General features: G+C 34.0%; 2 protein-coding genes across 3 annotated transcripts; both read right to left on the bottom strand.

Moving 5' to 3' along the window:
• Positions 1 to 685: 685 nt before the first annotated feature.
• LOC147405473 (uridine/cytidine kinase UKL1, chloroplastic-like) lies at positions 686 to 13,515 on the bottom strand. 2 transcript variants are annotated; one of them, XM_086433227.1, is made up of 14 exons: positions 13,270 to 13,515; positions 13,035 to 13,126; positions 11,834 to 11,903; positions 11,612 to 11,730; positions 8,686 to 8,782; positions 5,750 to 5,829; positions 4,143 to 4,337; positions 3,785 to 3,868; positions 3,605 to 3,665; positions 2,928 to 2,988; positions 2,012 to 2,105; positions 1,849 to 1,924; positions 1,219 to 1,301; positions 686 to 1,121 (listed from the first exon to the last, which is right to left on the bottom strand). In XM_086433227.1, the coding sequence occupies exons 1-14, from the start codon at positions 13,409 to 13,411 to the stop codon at positions 975 to 977; spliced, it is 1,401 nt and encodes a 466-aa protein (XP_086289353.1). In that variant the 5' UTR covers positions 13,412 to 13,515; the 3' UTR covers positions 686 to 974. The 2 variants fall into 2 exon arrangements, with proteins under 2 accessions (XP_086289353.1, XP_086289354.1); XM_086433228.1 differs by having other exon boundaries at positions 1,849 to 1,921; positions 13,270 to 13,514.
• A 1,425-nt stretch (positions 13,516 to 14,940) lies between these two features.
• LOC147405472 (mavicyanin-like) lies at positions 14,941 to 17,297 on the bottom strand. Its single transcript, XM_086432701.1, has 2 exons — positions 17,103 to 17,297; positions 14,941 to 15,412 (listed from the first exon to the last, which is right to left on the bottom strand). Exons 1-2 carry the CDS (start codon positions 17,254 to 17,256, stop codon positions 15,090 to 15,092), a joined length of 477 nt encoding a protein of 158 aa, XP_086288827.1. The 5' UTR covers positions 17,257 to 17,297; the 3' UTR covers positions 14,941 to 15,089.
• Between the last annotated feature and the right edge of the window lie 782 nt (positions 17,298 to 18,079).

The following is an 18,079-nucleotide window of genomic DNA, read 5'->3' as shown; positions in this document are numbered from 1 at the left end:
TATTTTATTTGAGCATATTAAGTTTACTTAAATTTTATATATGATGAATCAGATTTGATTCAATCCAGACCCAACTAATCGTTATCATATGAGATTTAGATCCTTATATTGAGATCCGATAAATACCAATCCAACAAGGATTCAATCCCATTCATATCAGATCAGTCCTAGATCGGCCCTGTTCCAAATTTGAGCCTGATCCATTGACAACCCTAGGAGGAACATTATTTGTTCAACCAAATCAAAATATTTGATATAAGGCTTTGATGATGATGATTCATGGCTTTCGAAAAATAATTCAATTAATTGGGTGGTTAAAATCCACTAGAGAGACTGTAACTCCACTGGAGAGTGCCCGTCAAGACTTAGGGGATGGTTTTAAATCTCGTCGGACCCAGACAACTCGTCCGATACGTCTTGGTATGATTCACCAACGATACGGATAGATAAGTCAAATGTATCGGACGAGATTTTAAACCATGGTTCATTTTTCTCATTGTTGAACAAGACGACTCTTAACGAATCAGAAAACTCTTCCGAGACAAGTCGTCAAAAAGAGTTTTAAAACCATAAAGACGAGAGGTTTAAAAAGATCAAGCTAAATATGCTTAAATTTATAAATCTGCAACCCATGTCTTTGTCAAGATTTCTCACTGAGAGATGTTAGCTTTCACATAGAAAAGCCTTTGCGCAAAATCATCTTTGAACTGACTTCAAATTTTCAAATATAATACAAGCAAACACAACGAACTAAACTTCCCACACGAATCCCCATGATCCCATGTTAGTAATTCTTACATATAAATGTGATAAAAATATAAATTGCAGTGGAAAATTAAAATCACAATCCCATCCGTAACATGTCTCACTGACTCAATATATACATATAGAGAAGTAGTGGCAATTTACACCCCAAACTGGTTGCTTTTATTTTTCCTTGTAAGAGAAAAAAAATTAAGTCATCTCATTGATGATCAATCATCTGTGCCAAAGTAGCGATCACCAAACTCTCCCAACCCAGGAATAACACGGAATTCTTCATTCAATGCAACATCAATCTCCGAGGTGACTATTTTCAAGGATGGGTACCGTTTGCATACACAATGAATTCCTTCGGGGGCCTAAATCAGTGATAGCAACCAGGGCATCAATATGACTATACACCAAAACATCATTCTCACAGCCATGAACCAATAACAGAGTTGGATGGATACTCACAGAGATGAGGTTGAGGAAAATAATGTGAGATTCAGGAACTCCGTTCTTTATGAGAAGTTCAATTGCTTGGACTGCAGAGTTACCTTGAGAAAGCCATAAGGATTGTTTAGGTTTATAATATATAAGAAAGCATAAAATGATTTAGATAACTGAAAATGGCAATAACCATTCATCTAACATTAACCAATTAATGCTCGTTGTCATGGAGCCAAAGTATATATATAGGAATTTTTATGAAAACGGGATCAACTTTGGACTAAATTACGATTCCGGGGCACTATTCATTTTAATTACAAAAACGTGAACGTGAAACTCTCACAGGTTTTCAACTAACGATCTCGCTGGTTTTAAAGTGACAATCTCACAGGTTTACTACTTTTAGCGAGATCGTCACTATATAAACCAGTGAGTGCCATTCATGGAAAAAAAAACCAGTGAAATTGTCACTTTAAACCTGAGAGATTGCCACTTGAAAAACTTGTAATCTCCTGTGTTCACGTTTGTGGAATTAAAATGACCAGTTAACCAGAATCGTAATTTCGTCAAATTTGGCTCACAAAATGGTAATTTGCCCATATATATATATATAAGTGCATTGAACTTAATAATTTCAAAAAATGTGAAAGTTACCAGTAGCAAGAACTGGATCAAGAAGCAAGACATGCCGTTCTGAAATATCTTTGGGAAGTTTCTCATATATTAACTGCTTGGAGTCGGAAATGAAAAATTATGAGAAGCAATCATTTCAATTATGAAAGAAAGCAAAAGAATATAGTCAGAAGAAAAAATGCACCTGTTTCCCATTGTCTCCGACGCGGTGGATCAGGATTTTTCCTATTTTTATTCCTTTGCAACATGCACGTAAAGCATTTTCCATGCTTTCACCACTGCGTTAAAACAGACAAGGAGAACTAGCAAAACAAAAATCTATCGCGAAACAAAATATTTCATATTGATCGCAAGGATCTGAAAATTTTAATATGGACTGCTGAAACTCCTAAAAGTATTTTTAGGGGATTATAAAAGTGGCATATCTATCTCCCTTTATATTTAGTAATATCATTAATATTTTAAACAATTATAAGTACTTACAGAAAAAGAAAAAAAGGATTGCCAATCTGTTGTATTCGGAGATAAAGATTAACATAAATAAAATTAATCAAGGTCGAGAAAACTCGTGTAGTAGCAAGTTTTTTCCTTTTCTTTCATTCTCTTTTTTTTTTCAGAATATTGGATGAACACAGGACAGAAGACAAGAGGGAAGGTAGGAACAAGGAAAGAGGCCAGTCCAATTCTTAGTTGTTAATTTGAACTCTGGTGTTTTTTAGTATTGGGCGATCCTGTGTTTTAACCATTTTGACAACATCCATCCCATTTTGACAAGCTTCGTTTAGGTGCTTTCATAAGATAAAAAAAGAAGAGGAAACAAAAAATAAAGAACTTGTGAATTCCGTAACAAACTTCAAAATAAAAAATCAATATCAGTAATAAAATTCACATTGGCCGAAAAATGATTCAAATATGAATTATATGGATTGCTAGTATTAAGAATTTCAAAAGGAAGAATCCAACAACAGACGCTGTGAAAGCATCGATAACATATGATAGGATTCATCTATAAAAAAGTTTATCGACATTATTTTCCCAACAAAGATTTCAAACAAACCTACACCATAATTTCCCAAGCCAATACTTGGTTCAAGGCTTACCTTCGGACAATGGATACACCACACAATTTCTTGCAAAAGTCAACTCCTGTATATGCTGATCCTGTAACAGAAGAATGACATGATTCAAATATTTGCAACAGTTCAATTTACTTAACAGGCGAGTTGAGCAAAACATATATTGTAGATCATACGGCATGGCCATTAATTTATTTTATTTTTTTGATAGGTAAATGCATGGGCAGCATGGACATTAATCTAAGTCCTAACTTTTCACCATCCCTGATATTTATAACACACAAAACTTAACGCAAGATCATAGGTATGTGTGTCCTGCGTGCATGGGAAACTACAGTTTCTCGGGGAAAAAATCAAGAATACAAGCATTTCCATTTCTGCGAGTTCAAATATAATAGAAATAATACAAGCATTTTCGTTCATGTAAGTTCAAATATAATACAAATAATGAAATAGTTCAAGTTTGAATAAATTACGACATGTTAGAACTTAGAAGGAATCAAGAAAATTTTGATTTTCTAATCATCACAACTAGCACATTAAGCACTGTTCTTCAGTATCGGAGGAGGACAAGGATTAACAAAACCATTTAAGGTGCATTATATATAAGAAAGATAGCATAAAGGTCATTTAATAGACCATATAATAAGAAAGGTAGAAATGGGCCAAGGCCTACCCACTTTTTTTTTTACTTAACAAACCTGTAGGAGTGACAACTTGCTTTTCACTGAACGGCAAATGGCCAAGACCATCCTCGACAACCTGATATATCACTCATTGTCCAATAAAACACCCATGTTGGTAAGATTTCGAAAACAAGGAAATATTATCCAAAGTGCACATATATGAACTTTTTGTATAAGTTGTATGGAAGAAGATACCAGACGAATAAGCCGATCGGAATAAAAGACAAAATCATGCTTTGTTATTTCTCGGTCCCGGATTAATGTATGCATCCCTCTTATCTGTTGGAAGTCTCGGACATGAGTGAGCATAATTAAACTAAGTGCCAGAACACAGAATAAGAATTTCTGAAAGATTTTTAATTCGAAGATACAAGATAGGGAAAGTGTTTGCTGTCCACATCAAGGTTGTATTATAAGTCCTACAAGTAAAATATTATAACTTGTGGTTGGACCAGCAAAGAACATAGAGCTTTTGTGTGCTTTCATGCAAGAAAGTCCTACAAGTAAACTATTATAAGAAAATAGCAATGCAGAATATAACAAGTGAAGGTACCTGGAATGTTGATTGAATGACATATACATTGGGATATACTTTGCACAGGTCATGCTGACCAAGCTTTGTGTGGATATGTTGCACAATTAAATCAATTGCAACATGATTATCACCTCCTCGGGGTATGATCACATCAGCATATTTCTTTGAAGGCAGAACAAAATCATCAAAAGAAGGCTTTACAAACTTCGCATACTGCACAATCAATAAAATATTTCCAAGGTATGTTATCCAAATCCTGTCCAAGGTAAAAGTTCAGATCTAATATATACAAGTAGCACTTTAATATAATAATGTGAAGAAAAGACTTAAAATCTGCACAAGGAAAAAAAAAACACAAACAAATACATGACAGGGTACTCCATATTTCCGAGTCAAGATAGAATTCGCTAACTTTTTTGTTTGGTGAGATCCACATAGAAACTAGTGATGGTGAAAGCCCCTTATAATTCATACTAGTTTCCAACATCATTATTTGGAAAGATTATTTGGTTAACAATATTAAGTTCAACCAAACTTATCAGAGAGATTATTTGGTTAACATCCCTCATTAGCTAGAAATCTTTGCTTAAGCCTATATTCCAACCCAAATTATCATATATGTTCCAAATGACTCAGCTTGATGCTAGGAGCACTTTCTTGGGACTGTTTGGGCCTTGTATCGTATGTAGTGATTATGTAACTCCTTTGCTTCAATTGTCTGGTTTCAAATTTAATGGCTTCTACATAAGCTACTAGAAAAAAGACGATAAGACCAGTTGTGATAAACGCCAAAATATGCCTACCCTGGATAGTGATGGCCTAGTTAAACCCTCTTTAGCCAATTACTCAACCCCCTCATTAACACTAATTAATGAGAGTTGTGGTAAGAGAAAAGCAGGAAAACATGATGCACGTTACAGGATCGCAACACAAAGTTTGATAACAAACATAATGCAATTTTTCTATTACATGTAGTTGTTACTACCATAGCCATGAAAAATGGCGTTTTTGTTCTTTGTTTTTTGAAAAAAAAAAAAAAAGCATTTTAAAACACATCTTGTACCTCTGGCAATTAAAATGATAATAAATAAATAAACAAACTTTTTATTTTTTTAAAAGTCACATTTTTTACGTTTTAAACAAGTTTTTTCGGGGTGGGGGGACACTTTCTTTGTAGACTTTTGGTTGTTTGTGATTTAATTCATGAATGTAGTTTAATGTGGGATACATAATAGGATTTGGTGATTAAAAAAGGTAGAGATATGGGATTTGATGATAATATCTTGATGTTATGGTTTTTAATTTTTTTCAATAGTGAATTATTTTGAACAAAGGATGTGTTGATGAGTAAACTTGTTTTTAGCATCACAACATGTATAATTATGTTTAAGAACATGTTATATTAAGAACATAGAATAAATTAAAATAAATGTCTAATGTATTATTATATATAGATTTTTCATAATTTTTTAATATATTTTTTCCCATTTTCCCCCTTTTTCGGAAGTTTTCCCTTATTCTGATTTTGTGACTATGGTTACTACTAGTCCAATGCATGAAATAACACTTCATAAAATCAATAAATTGAAAAAGAAAAAACTTATCTTCTACAGATATCTACTTGCCTGTTCAAGGACAGAATTTATATCTCTGCCCCTCTCAACAGTATCACGCCTTATTCGACGAGCTAGCCTTACATCAGCATCTACATGCAATGAATCAGCAATAATAAGACGAGGAAAACAACGAAAAATTGATGGATAAAGAAAAAAAAATCACATTAAAAGATGTCTGTCTTATAAAAAGATGCTGGAAACATATCCTATAAAGTGCATATGCATTTACACTTCTTTCAGTTGATGACACCAGGAAAAAAAATCAGAGGGAAGGGAAAGCATTACCTAACTGTTGTATAATTCATAAATGCAAGTATAGAACAATTGGAACCTTCTCAACTGCCAACCGTCACAAAACAATTGTCAAATTTTTCGTCATTTTTGTTATCAGTGTAACCCATTGATGTATTATCACCTGAATAATATATCAAACTTTTAGTTAGATTTAAGTTCTGCCCATTTCAGCCAAAACCTATCTCCTCCTAACCCAAAGCATACAATTGACCAGCTGCTCATCGGTCTCTTCAACTTGCTGCTGCAGGAGTTAATTGTGGTCTTCCTTCTCTTTATTCGATTTTATGATCCAATCATTTAATTATATATGAGAGGTAATGTTACTAGTGAGCAAGCGTGCACGTCCCTAGGTATATTTTCTCCCTTAATTAGTGGTATTTCACATGTAAAATAAATTTGGTCCCATCTTAGCCATGGGAAACTTCACCTTGCCAATCAGACAAACAATAATTAGCCAAGAAGTTTGCACTCATGTTTATAATTTGCTTGGTTTCCCTGCATGATGAAATTTTTTACAATTAAAAAGTTTATGAGTGCAAACATTTTCAGCTGCTTTGGTAATTTATAGAGGTGTCATATACTGTGAAAGGAGCAACCCTGAAGACAGAATCCATCAACGACCATTGAGATAAATTTTGAGTGACTGGGATGAGGCAAAGAGCAAATGAGAACATATTCAAAGAAGCAATGAAGATCGAAGACAAAGAGGAAGAGAAGATCGATAAAACATTGTTTTTCGGTCTATGAGATCCCCCCTCCACCTCCAATGGGTTATGTCTCTCTAGTGGTCCCTCTTTCACTAGAGAATAGTTTGCACATCCCCACTGGGTTTTCTTTCATCTTCTTTATTAATAAATCTTTTCTTTTTACCGATCAAAAAAGGGATTTTTGTTTCAGGTTTTGCAGTGATGTTAGATTTCATCATGTCCTAATGCTTGAATGCAGATGTTTCCAGCCACTTTCGAGTCGCAAATATTCACCTTTTTTGGGTGAAAAAAAGGTGGACCAACAATTTGTTCAATTTGCTATGAGCACCAATGTTGTGGAAATGCAAAAAAAGCAGATGCAAACAAGAAAAGAGTATATGAATTAATATAAAGGTAAGTTCAGAGTTGGCCAAAAATTACCAAGGATGTGTACACATGAACTTATGATTCAAATCATCTAGCATAAGCTATTGAAGTAAGTTGAATTAATGGCTTTGGAAGAAAGGGTATGGAAACTCCTTTACATGTTATAGAAAACTAGTTATAACCTCGCACTTCAGCCATGTGGCCACAAGTTTAGCAACAGACTACAAAACAAAAGTAAAGAGAATAAATTAATTCAAAGACAAGCAATAGTTGGCATGAATTTGACTGGCAAAAATAGTAGAATTCCATTGGGAGGCAGAAGAAGTATCTGGTGCCGAGAGAAACTAATATAACCTAGCAGCCACTTTGCAAAGTGATCGTATATGCATAGGTTCAGGCTCTTCTACATAGGGCTCACATACATTCTTCCTACCATGTCAGTTTGATTAGCAATGGAAAGTAAATTTCATTACGTAGATGAACAAGAGAACCCAATTTCATCAAAACTCAGAAAATTAGACAGAATGATTGAAGAGATACTAGATTTGTTCAAATCCGGAGGTTTCTTTCCCACCACGAGGCTATCAGGGCAGTGGCCACACTTACTAATGGAATATCATTGATTCTACCTATATATGTATTTATCATTAATTTGATTCTCACTGTCCCCTTCTTTCTAGCTTTTCCATCTGTCTTCTTTGTGTTTGTGTTGTGTGGTATCTTAAATTAATCATTATCAACATAAGTTAGAAACATAGTCACCAAATCGGAGTTCGAGAATTAGTCGGCAAGCAAAAAATATCGAAAATTTTGGTAACATCGGGAAAAATCAAAAAAATAAAAAATTTCGGGAAAAAAAATCAAGAAGGGTTAGGACTGTGTAATTGTTCCTACTAAATGACATTCTTACGTTATATCATTAAATACCATATTGAACTATAATAATCATTTACCAAACCCCATATTAATTTCATCCATACATGCACAAGTAACCACAGGTCCACAGTATAGTCAAGATCTATATTGTTCAAAATATAAAAAAGGTAACAATTTTTTTTTTATATAAGTAAAAGATAACAATCATAAGTCCAAGTTAGGATTCATCAACTGATCATCAAAACCAATGTCATCCTCATGTACATCATTATCTTTTGTTTTATTGGTAAAATGGTCACCATTGTCTTCATCAAGTTCATATTCTATTACTAGTGTATTGATGTCATATTTCATTTTTCCTGATTTAATCGCAAAGTTCATGATTTAATAGTGAAATTCGTGATTCAATCACAAAGTTAGTAAAAGTCGTGTCCTATTAAAAATTCATAATTAAATCATTTAAGAAAAATTCACAATTTAATCGTGACTTTTTCAATAAGTCGGAGACTTTGGTGACTATGGCTAGAAAAAGATCACCCCTCAAAATTCAAAAGTAGTAGACAATGCCTTAAACCACAAGTATTGTAGAATAAAGAAGCGTCACTATAATAAGCTGTCAAGGCATAAACTTAATGATATTTCTCTTTTCGAAACCATAAAATAACATGATAAAGATTTTAAAAAATAAAAATAAAAAATTACCTGTGTCGACAAAAATCTTCATATTCATCAAGTTGCGGACACGTTGGTCATGGAAAACCAAAATCCCTTCCAAAATAATGACATCAGATGCATTTACCTGACGAAAGATGTCTAATTTAAGTACATGAAGAGCTTCTACATTTCTCTAAAACAGGATCAATTGAAAATTGTGTATAACCGAAGAACAGAACAGCACCTTTCCTTGACATAAAATTCTTTTCAATGAATTTATTATATAGACCCATCACTATCAAAACTAAATTAGGATCTCACAACTAGATTTCTACCAAAATTAATAGGACTAGCGACTAATTTTTCTACCTCAGGATCCTAACTTGCAACTCCCTCAAGTGTAATATGGCAGTGTTCTTACAGGAATGCAGGAAAGGAGACAAAGAGACAAAACCCATTTCCAAAGATATAGGTAATAAGAAAAATGAGATGCAACCCAATGGAAGGAGAATATGACAATTTGGGAGGGTATTTCGAAGAAAACATTTCTAAGGGCCACATGCCAGTAAATGGATTGCTTAATTTTATGCATGTAATAGGTAGTAAATTTGCCTTCATCACTAAAAACCCTCCATTGACTGCAAAACTGGAACATTACAACGGAGAGTCTGCAAAGTCTCAGTTCCTAACTTGCTATTGCCCTTAGAACTTTAGGCATGTGTAGAATTCTGAAACAACTAGACTAAGAAATAGGAAACTAAAATACATCAATACAAAATCTCAATATTTGAATTTTGGACATTCAAGTTTATGTGCATGCTGCAGAAATAGAATATGGATTGATAACAGGCAAGGTACAGCTCAAAGAAGGATCCCTACCACCATTACTTGAATGTAACTATTAAATATGATTTGGGTGCTCAGGCTCAATGAGATGACTTGAACACTTCAATGAACATTTTACTTGGTGTTGCTCCCACTCTTAGTGCCCTGGAAATTCGTTGCAACTCATCATCAAATCCTTATTCCAATATTTAGTTTTGTCTAAATGAATCCGATTCCTTCATTCATTTCTTTCTAAATCCATGTCTCACGTTAATTGAAGTGTGTTCATATATGCTTTAAACACTACCTCAATCCATTACATTTTTAGTCTCCCTCTTGCTCCATTTAGAACCTTCAGCTCAGACATTCCTTCAAATTGAATTTTTACAGCTCAAAGAAGGTTTCTTCCCACCATAAATTGAATGTAACTATTAAATATGATGCGGTTGCTCAGGTGCTCACCAAGATGTCTTGAACCCTTAGTTACAAGAAGCTTTTACCTTAAGTGCTACTCTTGTTCCTTCTAGCACCCTGGAATCTCATTCCAAACTCATCATCCTCATCATAAAATGCTTATCCCAAATATTTGGGGTCGGTTGAACGATTCCCATTCATCCCTTCAATTCTATCTAAAGCCATTTCTTTTGTTAATTCAAGTGTGATCATATATGCTTTCAATACCTCAATCCTTTTTGCTCCTTTAAAACCTTCAACTTGGACATTCCTTCTAATTGGATTGTTACCGGTCTTCATTGCACATGAAAAACTATCTCATCGATTTTCCCTCAGCTTATCACTTATTAGAACTACTACTACATTTTCAAGAATGCGTTCATTTCTAAATATTTCTTAGTTTTTCCACTCATCCACCTCAATATCCCCGTCTTTGAACATGTTGTTTCTTGATTGCCTAACATTCAACCACATAAAACTAGTCGGTCTTACTGTCATCTTATAAAATATTCCTTTTAAATTTATGGAGATGCGTCAGTCACATAGCACACACCTCCAAGTTAACCTTCCAATTCTAATTCTATGGACAATATCCCCCCCCAATCCCTCCATCCTTGTGGCTAATAGATCCAAGGTAATGAATGGGGTATTTCCAAACCATTAATTTTGTACTGCCCTTCTCTCGTGTGTCATAACTAAAGTTGCACTCCTTATACGTTGTCTTGGACGATAATTCAAAACAGGTCTCTGAAGTTCCTATTTTGCATAGACTTCCTACAATAATTCAATAAAACTGGACTGCAATGACAACATTTCCAATCAAGCACCCGAGTAACCTTGCACCTACACCTACTTCATGCAACTAAGCTCAATTCTTAATTAAATTGACCCAACTTGATCTAATTTCAAGTAGAATTGAAGGAAAACAGTGGTTGATACTCAAATTGTCCACACACACACCATTAAATGGGTACCAAAACTCAATTGACACCACGCACAAGAACTATAATTGACTTGAAAAGATTCTAGTCACGAGTAACTTTATTGAAGTTTTCTATCCATTTATTACTTTTCTTACATTTCTTCAGTATCTTTATTTTGTTGATGCATGACTTACATTTTAAGTTATACTATATACTATAACAAGAGTGTATCCAAGATTCAATGAAGACAGATCAAATTTTCACATTGATTATTGAATCTTCAAGTTGTCTCAAACCAATGTAATATAACCTAATAGCTATTATTCTGAGTCGACAGAAATACTTTGTGCATAATAAATTCAGCCAAGAAAAAAAAAACAAATTATTTTTTTAATGGGATAAATTATGCCTAAAATGCATAAATGTGCCCATATCAGTCACTACTTCCAAGCCAAACAAGAAAGGAGCTGTTATATCAGTTAAATTAGTGGCATAGAAACAATTATAATTGCAACATGCAACCATACATGCCTTACACGATATTAATTGCTTTCACATGATTGGCCAAGACATAAATTCTGGTGAAGATCACCACTGGAGGAAATAAATCAAAAATATCATTACGCAAAAGACATTAATTATCAAATGCACAAGCCATATCAACAAAAGGGCACTACTATTATGAATCTTTATTGATTACAACTAAGCATGTTCCATAAAAGTTTTGGGAGGATAAGGCTTCAATGATGATGAAGTTATATAAAAGTATATACCTGTCGAAAAGTTTCAGAACACCGTCGATGGTACTTAAAATCATAAATTGGAACATGGACAGATTGCCCACATTTGAGGTTTCCAACACACTCTAGAAGTTGTTCGGTGTCAAACGCATCTACAAAGAAACTACTACATGCTCTTAAAACATTCATACACTATAAAAGAAACGGATCAAGCCATAAGCCTACAAATGGGTTTCAATACATAAAATGAATTACCAGGATGATCGAAATTATACTCATTTACACGTTCAGATTCTTCAGCAGTCAAACCACGGTAGAATGAATCCTATAAAAAAAATTATATGGAGAAATTTAGTAACACAAAACTCGAACACAAAGCATCTCATTCCTACATGATTAAACATAGTGATCTCCAATTCTATTAGTCAATCTCTCTACTGCATTCAAAATTAACCTAGTAATAATTGCAAGCAAAAAAACAATGCAACAAAGAAAACAATGATCACGAACAGAACATGGAAAATTTACGTGATTCGGCAATGTACCTTCTCCACGGATGAGAACCGGATCAAGTAATTATATTCTTAAGTAGATTACAACCTTGGTATCATATAAAACACTCGAAAGCATTTTTCTCTATCTTTTAAAACCTTAATCTCCTCACCAGCAGGCGTAGAGCTAGTAAAGAGCTGGTCGGGGCAATTGCCCCCACAGAACTTTGAGACACCCTTATATTTTCAACTAATTACATGCCCCATTTGTCCCCACTCCCTCACCTCTCTCCCCATTTGCCCCCACACCCTCACCTCCCTCCAATTTTTGCCCCCTCCCCCCTTACAATTTTTTGTTGATGACATTGCCTCTTGACCGGGCCTTCTCACATACTAATTGGAAATAACCTAAATATCCTTTTCTTCGACTTCTAATTTCTCCCTAAAACCATTCATCTTCAAGTTCTTCAATTATACAACTAACCATAGTTTGCCCCCACTACAAGAAAATCCTGGCTCCGCCCCTGCTCACCAAGACATATATGTACAGAAACATATACATACCCATATAAGAATTATAAAAAATGCCCTTGATTGGTCGGGTTGGGTTTTCAGATTATGTCACATATAATTTGGATTGGGGGCACTGCCCTGATCCCTGGCCACTCCGCTTGTAACCCTCCCTCATTAGGTGGGGCTTCCCAAATAATTCCCACACTAATCCGAAGAATACGAGACACATATCAAACGAAACAATTACAATGAGATATTTCTAATAATCCATCACTAAATTGGTGAATCAATCTATGTCACACAAATATAAAGTAGCTGGCACTCAAACCTGAACAAATGCAACAAAAATAAAGTATAGAAACAAGGATTCAACAACTCCATTATCCATCTCAATATAATGCTCACGATCGTAAAAGAAAGAAACAAAATCAAAATAATTGACAATGTGGCACCTGATTGACAAGTACAACACGATGATCGTGAAGCTGTTGGATGATCATGTCGCAAACTGTGGTCTTACCAGACGCCGTACCACCCGAAACTCCTACACAATTTTTTCCCCAATTCAACAAAATTAAAAACAAACAAATAAGAAAACTGGAAAATTAAGAAGAAAAAAAAAGTTGAAGATAAGTTTAGTAGAAGTATAGAAGGGAAAAATTAGGTTTTTTTTTCAAGTTGAATTACCGATGACGAAGGGCTGTTTGGGAGCGCTGTCGTCTGTTAGGGTATCAGAAGAAGAGGAATGAAGAGGAGAAGAAGTTCGAAGGCCTTCGAAGCGTAAACCAGAGAAATGCGCACCAGATGATGCCTCCATTACGTAATCCATTGTTGCCTTCCTCTCTCTCTCTCTCTGAACACGATTCTTTTCCGTTAATTAACGAGGAAACATGATGAGCTTCACAGTTCACACACACAAATGCACAATTGAGTGATTCTATTGGAATTTGGAAATGGTTTTAAAACTCGTCCGTGACCGAAACGTATCGCCCGAGTTAATTCGGTATCTGGGCTGAACGAGACCAACTCATAAGTCACTTTTTTTTTTCGAGATTTAATACGTCACGTTCAATTTTTTAATTTTTTGATTTTTTGAACGAGACATCTCAAACGTATCGGAAAACTCATCCGAGATAACTAGATATCAGGCCTGGTTGAGACGAAACGAGACACGAAACCGAGTTTTACAACCAAAATACCAATGTTTAGTTATAAAAGCACACGAAACCGTTCACATATGATATATTTTCCAACAGTCATCTCAAGATTGTACCTCATATCGCACGTACTGACATGATGTGAAAGTATATAGGAATCTTAGATCTTTTTGACTTTTATCTCGACGAAAAACATCTATGATTCTTACACTTTCACGTCTGGATATGCGATATGAGATACAATCTTGAGGTCACTTCAGCATTGTTCATTTTCCAAAAACCCTTGTTTTACACACTCCAATTATTGATAAGACACTCCATTTACAGAGGCACCCCCAACAACTTATTTTAATGTTAACATGAAGTTAGGAATCATGGTTTCAACTTTAATAGAAATTGAATAGAGTCAACTCGACCAAATGACTTCCAATTTCTCTCTTGAATTTTTTTTTTTTAATACTCAACACTTTGTATTATGGTTTTAAAACTCGTTTTGACATCTCATCTCTTTCAAGAACGAGATTGAGTTGTTTTGAACGAGATATCTAATTTATTTGAACCGTCTCAGGTGAGATTTAAAAAAATGTCTTATAATTAAAACAAATCATGTCTTTGAGATGACTTGTCAACTTATCTCGTTGGTGGACGCTAACGAGACAACTCAGATGAGTCATCTTGGTCTCGGACGAGATTAAAACCATGCTTTAAATCTGATTGGGAATCATGATTGATGTTTGTTCTAATTTTTGGTACATCTATTTTAGTAAGCCATCACCAATGATTAACTAATTGGTGTGACATATGAATATTTTGAATAATTCCTACAAATTATCCCAAATCCCAATCTTGAATTTTCAGTAAATGTAGGATCATAATTAAGTAGTTCACGATTTTAATTTTAAGCAATGTTTTAGAACTCGGTGGAAAAAAAATCAACTCAAGACGAGAATAACCAATGAATTAAGTTAAGTTGACAACTCACAAGCCGACTCAAACGATATATTTAAAAATATTTTTTAATAATTTTAAATAACTAAAAATACCTTTTTTATTCTCCACTAAATATTATATGTAATACTCCAATTTTTTATTTATTCGGTGCATGGTTGAGTTGACTCTGTCAACTTGGCAAGTTGGTTCCATCGAGTTTGGGGGTCAAGTCAGTTCAAATCCAAATGAGTCGAGTTGACGAGTTTTAAATCAAGAAAATGTTTAGTAATGAATATACCCGTCAACCTTTTTATTCATATATTCCTCTCAAAAGTATACAATCAAGAATTCAAGATAACTATAACAAACCCAATTTTCAAATACAAACAACAAAACTTATAGGTGTCAAAATCAATCTCCTCAAATCATTTTAAGCACACCAATGGTTATCGACACAATTACTATAACAAAGGGAGCAATAGAGTGGAAACTAGGAGCTGCAGAAGTCGAAGATGAAGACGTGTCATTCGAGGAGGCAGTAACGATCTTGATCTTCAATTTCATCCCTTGATCACAATGACCGAGGGTCCCACAAGCAAAATATCTGGTCCCCGGTTTGTTTAACTTGACGACATCGTTTCCCGCATTCATAGAGTTCACAGCGTTGCCAATGTCGCAGTTCTTGTACTCTTTCTCGCCCGATAGCTCTAGCACACTGTGCAGGCCGGACGAGTACTTAAAAACTGCACCCAAGAAAAATAACAAATTATTATTTATTGTATCATTGTGATTGAAGAATGAATGATATATTTGACAATATCAATTAGATAGTACAAGCATTAGAAAATTATTGATAGTAGAAATCTTTATATTAGGTGTGGATGATCATGTTTCATGAAAACATCATATGATGACACGTGGCAGTATATGAAATCAAGTCTCAAGATCATAATGTGACGTCACGTCCATCCGAGCCCAAAAGAAACATATGGGGACAGGGCACAAGAGACAAATAAACTTCATCACTTAACTCAGAGTCGGATCTCGGAACCAGAGAGACAGATCAGATATTCAAGCTCCTAAATATAATGGATCTGATTGAAGTAGTACTTGTTGAAGCCCGAAAAATTAAAAAATTCCCTAGATACGTGAAATCCGTTGTTAAATTTGTTCAGTGAATCCAGACATGATTCAAAAGGAAATTCATTCTAATTCAGATCCGAACTCCTAATTGGAAGAAAGATGACATCAGCAGGGGATATTAAAAGATTGGGATTGGATCTCTATAAGGGGAGGGAGGGGAGGAAGACTCAAAAAGGTATGTTTTTTTTCCCATTTTTCCCATAGAAAAACTCTACTAATTTTTTGTACTCAATCTAAATAGGACGTCAGAGTGGTTGTATTGGAGGCACACCAAAGAGCACAAGAATAACAGATTTAAAATGGAAGTTGAAGATCTCGAGATAATGCAAGAAATTGCATCTACATTAGATTATTTATATATCTTGGTTGACGTAATATCCATAAATACCATGTTACGATTACTATAATAATCATCTGAAAATCATTGAGCAAGTCTCTTCTTCAATATTAAATAATACAACACGTTAAAAAGTTGTATTTCACAAAGTACTAGATCCTTTTGATAATTATTTATTTTTTACTAGGTGACTATATATGCTAAATTGGATTTACCATTTTCATACAAATGAACTTTTTTTTTTTTCTCGAAAAAAGATACTTATTTAGTTGAATTTATCTTTATACCCACTCTTTTTTTTTTCTTTTTTTTTTTTCTTTTTTTGTGAATAAACGAAATAACAAAGATAATACATTCACACAAAACACAAGGGTTTATGTGGTTCAGCAATGTGCCTACGTCCACAAAACAAAACAAGAATAATCACTATTTTCTCATCAAGAATTACCAAAACATGTAAAACTCCCCAAAAATAAAAAATTCTTAAGAAAGTATTACACGATTTCCCTTTTCGTACCCCATAAAAAATTCAAGCCCGACTCCTTGATGGAGCCACAAGCATTAGGCTCAACTCCCCGGTTGATAAACAGAATAGAAAAATGATTGGAAGTGATTTATTGGGATTTATTTATTTTTTTTTTTTAAGATTAAATATAATTGTTAGGGAAAACAAACAGAATAGAAAAATGATCTCGATTGATCATTGATGTTTGCTCATTCTTATTCTCTTAATGACTTGGGGAAATCGAAGTTACAAATCGAAAGAGACCTCAAAAATATTAAATAATAAATAAATGTGATTTTAAAATTTAAAAATGCTAAAAGTATTTTTTCTATATAATAATTTTAATATAACTAATGGATTCTTGATTTGGCTTGATGGATAGCCTTGATATTGGCTAATACCAAAAGGTTAGGCTAATTTAACAGAAAAAAATATATAAAAAAATTACCAAGTTGGTCTCCAACTTTAAAAGTGCGTCCTGATGCCCAAGAAGCCAAATCAGAGGATAGATCCCAAGAAACTGCATGCTGTGTTGCAATGGCTTCTCTTGTGCCCAACACCACCACATAGAACATCACCAATATCATGTAAACACCCTTCATTCTCACTCACTTCTTCTTATCTCTCATGCTTGTGTTTTTCCTTCTTCTATATATAGAGAATGGAGGGGAGGGGATGTCTTGAAATGTCCAATTGATTTTATTACCTTTACCATATAAAAAGAAAAATCACATAATATGAACCTTACAACTCTAATAATTAACCACATTGCCCCTAGAAGAATATTTTAGTATAATTTTCATTTTTTTCCTTTTTTATTTAATAATTTAAATAAATAAATAAATAGAACTTTGAGTAGACCCACATTAGTAATAAGCTGGAAATATTACCTTTGTATTTGCTATGAGAAGTGGGTTATTAACCGTAGAAAGGTCTGCCATGGGATTCAATCAGACCCAAATTCAATCGGATAAATTAGGGTTCAGCTCTCAGACTTTGGATCCAATATCTTATAAAAAAATACGAAATCCCGAACATCAAAACATGAAATCCAATAGTTGGGATTTATTTTAGGGATACTTGATATGTCCTTGAGATATGTGTTTTATCTTGGTCATTAGATTTCATGTTTTAGCAGTTGGGATTTCGTATATTTTAACGAATTCTAACCCATTTATAAAGTACTCCTTAAATATTTAATATTCAATATGAGCATTAATTTCTCAGAAGTTATCCATAAGGACGCACTCTCACTTATCTAGTGTGTGTGATGTGCGGACGTTGCAAGTGTCCTGGGACTAGTTCTTGGATAAGTCCATGGTCTATGAACTGGGCAAAGCCCAAATATGGGCATGTCTCCTGTTTATCGAAATACCCAATTCTCAAAACAAAACAAAAAAATTACTCCTTAAATATATATATCTT

This window comes from Akebia trifoliata, chromosome 3 (assembly GCF_017979445.1).
Source record: "Akebia trifoliata isolate Shusen 1 chromosome 3, ASM1797944v1, whole genome shotgun sequence".
Lineage (NCBI taxonomy): Eukaryota > Viridiplantae > Streptophyta > Magnoliopsida > Ranunculales > Lardizabalaceae > Akebia > Akebia trifoliata.
This window is presented reverse-complemented; position numbering and strand designations above follow the sequence as displayed.